This window comes from Embiotoca jacksoni, unplaced genomic scaffold (assembly GCF_022577435.1).
Source record: "Embiotoca jacksoni isolate LCO1_2020_lvr unplaced genomic scaffold, fEmbJac1.0.p SCAF_8, whole genome shotgun sequence".
Classification (NCBI taxonomy): Eukaryota; Metazoa; Chordata; class Actinopteri; family Embiotocidae; genus Embiotoca; species Embiotoca jacksoni.
Genome location: NW_027185436.1, coordinates 8,027,332 through 8,037,523, shown reverse-complemented (window position 1 = coordinate 8,037,523; position 10,192 = coordinate 8,027,332). Strand labels below are relative to the sequence as shown.

At 40.9% G+C, this 10,192-nt stretch overlaps 1 protein-coding gene across 1 annotated transcript in view; it reads right to left on the bottom strand.

Moving 5' to 3' along the window:
* fbxl17 (F-box and leucine-rich repeat protein 17) overlaps nt 1–10,192 on the bottom strand; it is a 221,453-nt gene that overhangs the window by 60,832 nt on the left and 150,429 nt on the right. Inside the window, exon 9 of the mRNA XM_069138868.1 lies at nt 5,436–5,512. Within this exon, the coding sequence (XP_068994969.1) occupies nt 5,436–5,512 (77 nt within the window). The remainder of the gene's footprint in view (nt 1–5,435; nt 5,513–10,192) is intronic.

The window sequence follows — 10,192 nt, the reverse complement described above, 5'->3', positions numbered from 1 at the left end:
GAATTTTCCCCTGAATAATCTGTATAGAATTTCAGCAGCCCTTGTTAGAAAGAAGACGCCAGTCAGGGAAGTTTATGGAAAACTAACCCAGAACCTGAAAGTAAACCGATTTAAACACTGGATATATCATCGGGTTTCTACAAAGTTTCATCTTTAGATTCCATTTTCTGTTTTGCAGTGCACATAGCAGGATGTGTTTGTTTGAGTCTGCTAATATTCTGGAATGACGATTCAACTGAGAATTGTAAGTGTTCAATATGTCAGTCGCCTAACAGTGGACATGCAAAAACAGAAGAGGCCTCTGACTTCCATCACTCTGGAAGCCTGAAATAATTCCTCCCACTCCGCAACTCTATACCAGCTTTCCTTGAAGTCCTCTAAAAGCAGACCAAAGCCTCTTCTTTTCTTCCCTCTCTCTCTTGTGCACTGACTCCCACAGGTGTCTCACTCGATCTTGTATTCGCACAGATGTACACGGGAGGCCGTGACTGACAAGGTAAAGGATCGTGGGGAGGCATGTGGGTGAAGGAGGAGAATTACCATATGTAAGGAACGGAGGTGCCAAGGTCTCTGTTTTTGTCTCTGGATAAAGCAGGTGGGCTACAAGGGACAAGATAAGAGCAGGTAGCTGCACACACACACACACACACACACACACACACACACACACACACACACACACACACACACACACACACACACACACACACAGTCCAGACACACAAATGGATGCATGTGAATGCAAAACACACAGACGTAAGAACAAAAGGAGCACACACAGGCGATGAGCGCGAGAGTGATAGGAAACAAGGAGGTATCACTGTCTATCCAGGTGTGTTGAAGATACATTGAGGGCGCCTGCCTGGGTATGAGTCGGTCAATGTGGAAGAGAGTGGCGGTGTAGAGATCTGATTAGCACTGGGAGAGAGGCTCAGGAGGTTTTCTCATCAGGATCGGCTTTCACACCCGCGTTATAGTGGTACTTTTATTTCTGCAAGGGAAATGGACAAACTGAAACTCTGCCATCCGGGTGACAAGAGGGATAAAGAACTTAAACGTATTTTGTTTGTTTTATTTTGTAGTATGTTTGAAAAGTTATAAAAAATAAAAATAAAAAAAAAAGGGGGGGGGATGTGTTGTATGTTATGAAGTTCAGGAAATCACATCACTATGGTGAGACACCACATGGTATCTTTCCAGTTAGTGGAAGAGAGGGCAAGGATGCATTGTTTTTAAATGTTAATTCCTTTAAAAATACTTCCTTAAAATGATCTCATGTAACTTCAGTTGAACCCTCATCAGATCTCATGAGATTCGGAGAGGCCTGGCTTTCTTTACTTTCAAACATGTCACATATTATTTTCACAAAATCTACAACACAGGAAATTTGTTTTTAGACCGCACCATCTCCAACTCAAACTAACTATAACCTAACTACAATTGAATGTATAATGACTAAAGTGTTGAAAAGTGTCTTTGCAGTCCTGGAAGTCCAGAGTGATAAGTGGGCACTTTGTAGATTAGGAGTTCTTAAACAAAGGGTCAAGACTCAGCTGTAGGGTCCCCCTATGAAAAGATGACTTGTATTATCTCAATAACCTTGGGTCCCCGGGTAATACTAAATGTACTCCATATGGCTGCCTTGTTTTTGGACTCCAAGAACAACAGAGCACTCCTTGTCTTATTAGTCGAGGGCATACTTCATAAGTTGTTTCTGGACAGTACCTCTGTACAGTATGGATATATAGAAATGTTAAAAAGTGAAGTATGAGATATGAACGGGAAAGTGTGTTATACTGTTGAACAAACTTTGTTTATCTTTCTAATTCCATTTATTAACGAATTGTTCATTTGTCTTATTTATTCTATTTTCACAATAGAAGTGAATTGTATATTCTGTGCTAAAAACATCCTTCTTCTTCAGTTGTTTTTTTATTTATGGGCTCATGTTACAGTGTCAGTGCTTGAAAAGATAGAAAAAAAAAAAAGGATGTGTTTACTAAGATTAAGTATCATAGAAAACAAGACATGCAAGACAGACGAGATCTGGACAGAATGCTTTTAGCGTTTAACAAAATCTCTTAGTAGTGTGCCCATCATTTATCATCCATCAAAGGTGTGAAACCCAGTTGCTGAAATGCATCAACCTCGTAGAAAATGTTCATCACAAAATCCAGGTGTTTAACCAGTCTCTATACTGCCTTGATTGCAACCAAAATGTTATTGAAGCTAATTAGTTTGATGTTCTTTGATGAATGAGAGAGAAGCTCTTTTTTTTTCTTCCCCATAGCACTAATAAGGCTTTCAGCAAGATCATTACGCCAAAAATGCTCTATCCTCACTTTTTTATTTGTTTCCTCTTCCTTACAAAATAATATGTTAAAACCATCTGCACTTGGAGTAAAATTACATATCACCAGTTCTCTCTTTCTGCCATCTAAACACGTCTTTATGTCTCTCTCTTCCTGTCCTCAAAGCTCCTATAAAAGCACAGGAAGGAAAAGCTGGGAGGAAAAAACAGAACACTCAAACGTAAGAGGCTTGTGGACATCTCAAATGCACTCAGAGAGGCCATTAATAAAAAATAATTAGCACAGGAGATGGGTGGAAAAACAGAGGCCAGGCTTGGCAGATGTAAAATCTCATTTCAGCTATTTAATTTTATCAGAGACTGAAGCAGGAAATCCACCAATCATTGTGGTAGAGCACAGGGCTCCATTTGACAGGCATCTCTGTCCTGGAAGGACACAAATGCACACACAAACATAAATACACACAGACCCTATCGTCGGCCAAAGAGGGCCACAGGGGTCATTAGTGAAGGAAGAAGATCAGATATCACCAATTCATCTTGGTCAAAATGATTAGAGAGACACACAGAGAGAGAACGTTATGTACGGGGGTGGCTGTGCACATTCCTGGTTTAATGTACTATTGTGATCTCTGAGTCATTAATCAAGCCCCAGTAGACACACGCCCACATAATGTTTCACACACTTGCAGAAACAGTTCAGTTCAGTTTCAGAGAGGTCAAGGTGATTCTTGTTACTGTAACTGGGAAAATAAGAAATGGGCAGTAAACTGCAGCTCATGTTGGAGAGTAACAAGTGAAGTCTACACTCTGCAACACACATGGCAGAGTCACAACTTGTTTGGGGAAGCCTCGGGCAATTGGTGCCTGGCATTCGGATATGTTGTTCCTACTTAGTAAAACGACAACAGAATAGGCACAGTTGTATTATTATAGTGAAAGGCAAAAGATGTAGGGTCCCCAAAAGGTGATAGAAGTCAGTTAGGTTAGAAAAAGAAGCCAATATTGGAGCTGTACATTTCTGGAGTATCTCTAAGTGCACAGTCTAACATTAATCCATCATATCATGACATGGTTTGCCATTGCATGTATGTGAATGGGTCAGCATCGTGGATGCATGTAGACGATATGGATTCTGCATTTAAAGATGGTGCCCTACGCAAGAAAGTGTCTCACCGGCTGTATAATACGCCTGCACACTTTTGCTCGGACTGTTCTCCAGCTGGCTCGCCACATACAGGGATAGTATGAAATTATTTACTGTAAAGGCTCTTCTAGACCTTTAGAGGTTTGTGGGGCCAGACAGATGAAACGTTTCGGGGTGTGACTCTTGTCAGTATTTTGCTCCATTTGTAATGCCTGAAGTATTTTTGAGCTGTTGTGCAACATGCGATCTGTATTAGTGTGGCCATTACATGAAAATCCCCTCACAGCCCAATGTTGTTAGTGAGGAGTTTCTTACTCTCCTCCCAACATGCTACTGCTCCAGTTTGATGAGAATTCAGCTTAATTTAACAGACATTTTAACTACAATTACCCACCTACATCACAAATTGGCAAAGGCCGCAAAGACAGAAAACCAATTAAGAAACAGAAGAAAAGTGCAACTGCAAAACGTATCAATGGATAGGAGTGAAGATGCATTTAAGCAGGCCAATATGTATGTAAAGGGTACAACTACAACCTCATGCAGGTCAAGTTCATCTGTATAGGGTCACTACTGAATGCCTCTGGGTTTTGCAGGCCCACAACAAAATCAGATGGCAACAGAGCCTAAACTCTCGACCCTAAACAGTAGAGAAAATATCATGGGACTAACAAGCAGAAGGCTTCTTTCTCTTTTATCTTGATAGTCTCTTTGTGCAATTTTCAATAAACTAATCATTTAGACAGCATATAGCTGAAAAATAGACAACTGAAGCAAGATCATGTAAAAGACAACATCTAAAACATATCGAGTTAAATAATCTCACAGAAGTTATCAAACTTAAGAAAAAACACATTTGACAAACAAGCAAGAGACCCATTAGTTAAGTATCTAATTAGTCCCTTTGTGAAATTTTAAACGTGTAAATCATTCAGACAATGGCACATTAATTTAACATAATAGCAAGAGAAACAAGCACAAAGAGGAGCTGTTGAAAGAACATGGAACTCAAAGTCAAATTAAACTTTCCGACAATCAAACTCAAGCAAACATGCTTCATGCCAGACAGACTTTTGTTTCAAGTATTGTACAAAGCAGATTGTTGGTATTTTGATTTGCAACGGTAACGGTAATTAACATAAATTGCAAAAAAGATCTCCAGATTCTGTTATATTCAATACTCCTTGTAAAAAGTAAATCCTTAAAAACAGCAGCTTGCTGCACAGCTAAGAGTGTCTTTTGCAGAATTTGAACGGTGCACACATACAAACACACACATAACAGCATTGCAACAACTAAACAAACAGTGCCACATAAAGGCTCATGCAAGCAGTGTTAGTCATCACGGCACTCTTGATGCTTCAGTATTGAAGAACTCAAGCTGTGAATTGTACTGTGGTTGATGATAAGACTCAAATATTCTGCAGAACATATTACTGAATGGAATCAAGCAGAGGAGTAAGGTGATGTAAACAAAATAAAAACAGGGAATGATGCTAGTGGGATAGTAAAAGCTGACTGCATGTATGCTGGGAAGGAAGACACCATGAATGGCTCCTGTCAGACAATGCAAACACCTCTAATCCACAAACACAAGCAAACGCGTAGAAATCCTGCCAGAAACAGTCATCACATACGTTACGACCTGTGCTCTGAATTTCACTCCAGAAATCACAATATTTAAGCTCTCATAGGAATTCACTAAAGTGTGGATTTTAATGGAGCCTGAGTGATAGGACTTGGTGCGTCTTTAATCTCAAGCTACAGTGTGAACAGCACAGAAGAAATCCAGCTAACATGACTTACTTCTGTGTGAAACTTTTCAATAATATTTTTACTGTTTGCAAGTCTCACAAGGGGCGAGCCGTAAAAATACAATGAGTCCTGAGTCATGGAAGCGAACGTGGGCAATAATGGCTATGATAATAATGTCGGAGGCAGACTGCAACAAAGGGACAGTGATTGAAAGTATCCTACCGTGGTCGGTGATTTTACAAGACACAAGGTAGAGCTCCTTCAGACTTCTCCCTTCCTTGGCAATGATTTCCACACACCTACAGAGAGACACAGGGAAAGAACAAATGTTTACATGTCACCTGAGGCATCTGTTAGTCCATTTTCCACCAAAGTATTTCGATGGCCGGTTTCGGAGCCGGCCCTGAATGTTGATGCAGTACTTTGTGTTTTGACAGGCCAGGAAAAATGGTTCCAGAGTAGCACCAACAGTTGGCTGGTCTTGAACTAAGAATCCCTTATGTCAGAGGCTGGGGGAGGGATTGCGATGACGGACCAAGACAGTTAACGTGACATGTGACAACCATTTAAAAAAATAAAAAAAAATTAAAAAAAACTGATTCAGCATATATTTAAAATCTCAAAATGACAAACCAGTGGTTAGTGGAGGAGACAAACCGTCTCCTCAATGTAAATCTAAAAGGAACTTCAATTTCAGATTAGCTTTTATTGTCATTCATCCACATACAAATACACAGCTCAACAAAATGTCATTCCTCACGGACCCAAAGTGCGACCATATAAGATGCGAAAGAAAGAAAAATGGAAAAAATAACATAACACAATTATTAACAACTAATTAACAAACTTGAAGTATGCCACCATTGTTGTTTGTGTGCTTGAAGTGGGCACTAACGTTACAATGAAAGCAGAGACATATACAGTGACGTGATAACATGGTTAATAGCCCGGGGAAAGCAAAGGTTCAATTTGCAAACCTTCTAAGAACTAGTTTTAGAAGGTTTGCAAATTGAACCTTCTGGTACAAACTAGCACCAGAACTTGGTTTCCATTGATGGAAAGTGTGTGTGAGATCAATACTGTGTTTCACCTTTGCTTGATGGCAGTTTTGAATTGTCACAAAAACACCACAATGCGTTTATCCATACAGCAGCCATCTCTCTCTTAAACACACTCCCCCATGCACCCACCCACACACACACATGGGATTATTCCACAGTAAAGGTTAAACAGTACTGCTGCAGGGTTATAGCTTTTCACATATTCTTCGTCTGCTTCTTTTAACATACACATTAATAATTAAACACCTCATCTGATTAAAGATGCTTGCACTAACACAGCGGGAGTGTACGTGTGTATTTGTGCGTGTGAGCGCACACACATATATACACACACACACACACACACACACACACACACACACACACACACACACACACACACACACACACACACACACACACACATTAATTGTAGGCTAGCGCACTTCAAAGAGGGATATCTGCATTCAAGCTGACTGCCTGAGCCCAAAGGACCAACAGAGAGTGAGTGAGTGAGTGTGTGTGTGTGTGTGTGTGTGTGTGTGTGTGTGTGTGTGCGTGTGCGTGTGCGTGCATGAGAGAAAGTATTCACTGGGGAAGGCCGAGGGGAAGATCAGAGTATCTGTATCAAATGATTCTCTTTAAATGCCTCTAATGAGAGGAGTGTGTGCAACAACTAGATTTTGATCAATGCATTTGACCTATTAACCTTCAGGAGAAAATGTTTTGATCTTTCTACTGGTGTTCTATCATGAAAATGTATGAGACAGAAAAAGACAACGCACATGCATATGCACGCACACGCATGCACGCACACACACACACACACACATACTGTACAGCTCTCGTGTGTGAAAACAGAGGCGGGGGAAAACTGGTAATGCTGAGCTGTCGAGTGAAACACGGCAACAATATTGAGGTATTTTGCTGTGGTGTGCTCTTTAAGAATGTGCGCTGAATACACACAGTATGAGTGACAACTGAGGTTATTCTGAAATGTATTGCTCATATTGGCTCAGTATCCGCTGGCTTATCTCACCACGGGCGATGCAAGCGCGAGGACTTGTTGAGAGAATTTGAGCCTCGTTTCATTCATGCTGTTTATGCCACATCCTCACTGCCGAGCAAACATGAGTGAAAATAGGATGCAGACCAACGGGGGAATTCAGGACGGAACAATTTCCACTCGAACAAAGCATGATTTGTGAGTTTGTGTTTTTGCACCCGGATTTATTTAAGGTGCCGCAATTCATGGATGTCACTTGAAGTGTGATATATCAGACTGCAGGATCAAGAAAGAAAAGATGAAAAGTTAAAATGTGTGTCATATTTCTAAAATCCTTATTTCTGAGTGGAGCCAGAGCTGTTCAAATGTCCATCGGCCCACCTGCTTCAGTTCACTGGGCTGAATCTTTATATTTCACCTTTTCTATTAAATTTTTGTTGCAGTGTTCCTGTGAGTCTTTTCACGTTATCAGGTTGTCGTTTTCCCATTTTTTTTTCATTCTCCCTTGCCACCTCTCCCTGTTTATTTTTCAGTTTTACTCCATCCCGCCCTTCTTGCTTTTTCTATCCACCACTCTGTCTTTGACCCACTGTATGATGTGGATGAGAAAAACTCCACTCCAAAATAGAAGGAAGACCTGTTGCAATTGGTCAGTCCTGACCCAATCTTATTTTACGGTCAGCCTTCGATTAGATTCAGTTAGGCCTGCAGGGTCACACTATCATGCAGTGTGTCTTGGGGCTATAGCATTAGAGCTGCTAATGAATGGATGCGCTGGAAAGAGTTGGCGAGGAAACAGATAAAATGAAAGTAGCAATTCGGGGATGCTGCGACGAAGACCGAGGCGGAGTGCATCCTCTGGGAGCTTGTTACACTCTGCCCGGGTCCCCAGGGTCAGAGAAAAAGCAATTAGATCAGACATCAATGAATGAGGGAGGGAACGGGAAAGATGGAAAGCAAGTACAGCAGGAAACGGAGTGAGTAGAAATCTCTATACAGTAGCAGAGGTGGTACATCACGGGAGACTGACATAGCTGTGGAAACTGAGGGAGGAAAAAGAAGAAAGAATAAGGGGCCATTAACAAGGCCGGAGCGAGGTGAAGTGAGACAGCAAAGGAGGCAAGGCAGGCTGGAGCTGAGGTGTGGGAAGTGATGGCTAAGGCACGGTGCACGCGACATGAAAGGCCCTCAAGAAACCTCACCCAAACCAAACAAGGTTCTGCTTACATGAATTAGTGATCTGATCTCTTTCAATAATGTACAGAGCCTGTGACAAAAGCCAGAGTCGGATATGGTGTGCATACTGATCATTTCAATACAGGCTACGCTACAGGAGGTAACTCTCACAGTAAAGCATTAGGACGTAGTAGAGCAAGTCCAACTGCATTGCAAGGTGGTCGGAGCTGGATAAGCTGCGGGAAAAGTGAGGAAGGTCGGAGAACGAGGAGAAAGAGAAAAAAAAATGAGTTATTAGAGGGTTTGTAGAAAGAAAAACATATTTGAGGAGGGTGGTTGAGAAGATGAGGAGAGCAGAGAATGGATGAAGATAAGATGACACAGCTGATGGAGGCGTGTGGGACAGAGGATGAAGAAAAGCGGCAGCATAGGAGGTAGGCTGATGAAGTGATAGAAAAATCACAATGATGAGAATACAGTGTGAGATGCAAATAGTAGAAACAGTAGACTGGAGGATGATGGAACTGTGTCAGAAAATTGGAGAGTCAGGAAAGAGTGAAAAAAAAAAAAAAAAAAAAAAAAAAAAACTGAAGTTATTGAGCTGTGTGTGAAATTTGTGAGGAAACGATAAGCGGACGAGAGGAAGCAGACAGTACAAAATGCCAAAAATGAAGGAGGGAGGCTAATGAGGATGATTGACGAGGATGATGAACAAGAGGAAAGTGCAAGAACACAAATGATGATGAGAAGCCAATAAGATGAGAAAGTTAACCATGTTGTCTCTGCTACCACAGGGAGAGAAACACGCTCGAAGGAATAACACTAATACAAACAAAAAGTCCAGAGAAAGCCTTTTGTTATGGTTATGTAGCTGATACACAGCTCAAGGCCATTTTTTTCCAATAAAATGACAATAAAACTGTTTCCATGACAACTAAGTACTGCATGTGTAAGTGATTAGTGTAACCAGCAGGCAGGAGGGGATGCAGGACCAAAAGGAGTGAGCCTCATCAGGGGTCAGCGTGAGGCTGACTGTCACCGCACTGTCGGCACAAACAGCCAGAGGTAAACAATAAACCTGTCGCTCCTCTCTCAGTCTTAATCTGACACTCGCACACAAAGAAAATAAGACTTTGGCTCAGATCTTGACGTATCAGGGATTTGGAGAAATTCTTGATGTATCAGGGATTTGGGGAAATTTCTCATGCTTAAATGCAAAGTCATACACACCTTTTAAATCTAAACTGAATTACTGGACCCACAATACCGGACCTTGGAAGACTTTGCTCAACCCTAAAACGTCTTTTATATTTGCTTCTGTTTTCTTGCCAGCGAGCTACTGCTGCCTGCCAAAGCCTTTGTTTGACGCCACCCTGAAGGATAGGGAGCTGAATCATTGTAAAAAAAAATAAGAGTTCCTCACTGATATAGCAGTGTATACTTGAAAGAGAGGAAAAAATGTGTTACCCCATTACTGAGCACCAATATTCTGTTTAATACTGGTAAGAATAAATAACAATTTAATAATATTTCAAAAAAAACTTAGAGCTGGATGCAGCTTTATTTCTTCATATCTTCAGGAGAAAAACACTTTGGTGATATTTAATCACGCTTCCCTTGGAATTTTTTTTAAGGTAAAAACTCATTAATGTGACTTTGAAACCATGAGAACTACATCACTGCTTATTTATCTTAATATTAACATTTTCCAGGGTCTTCACATGTAAAAGAGGCCTGAAGATTTGACAAGCTAAACT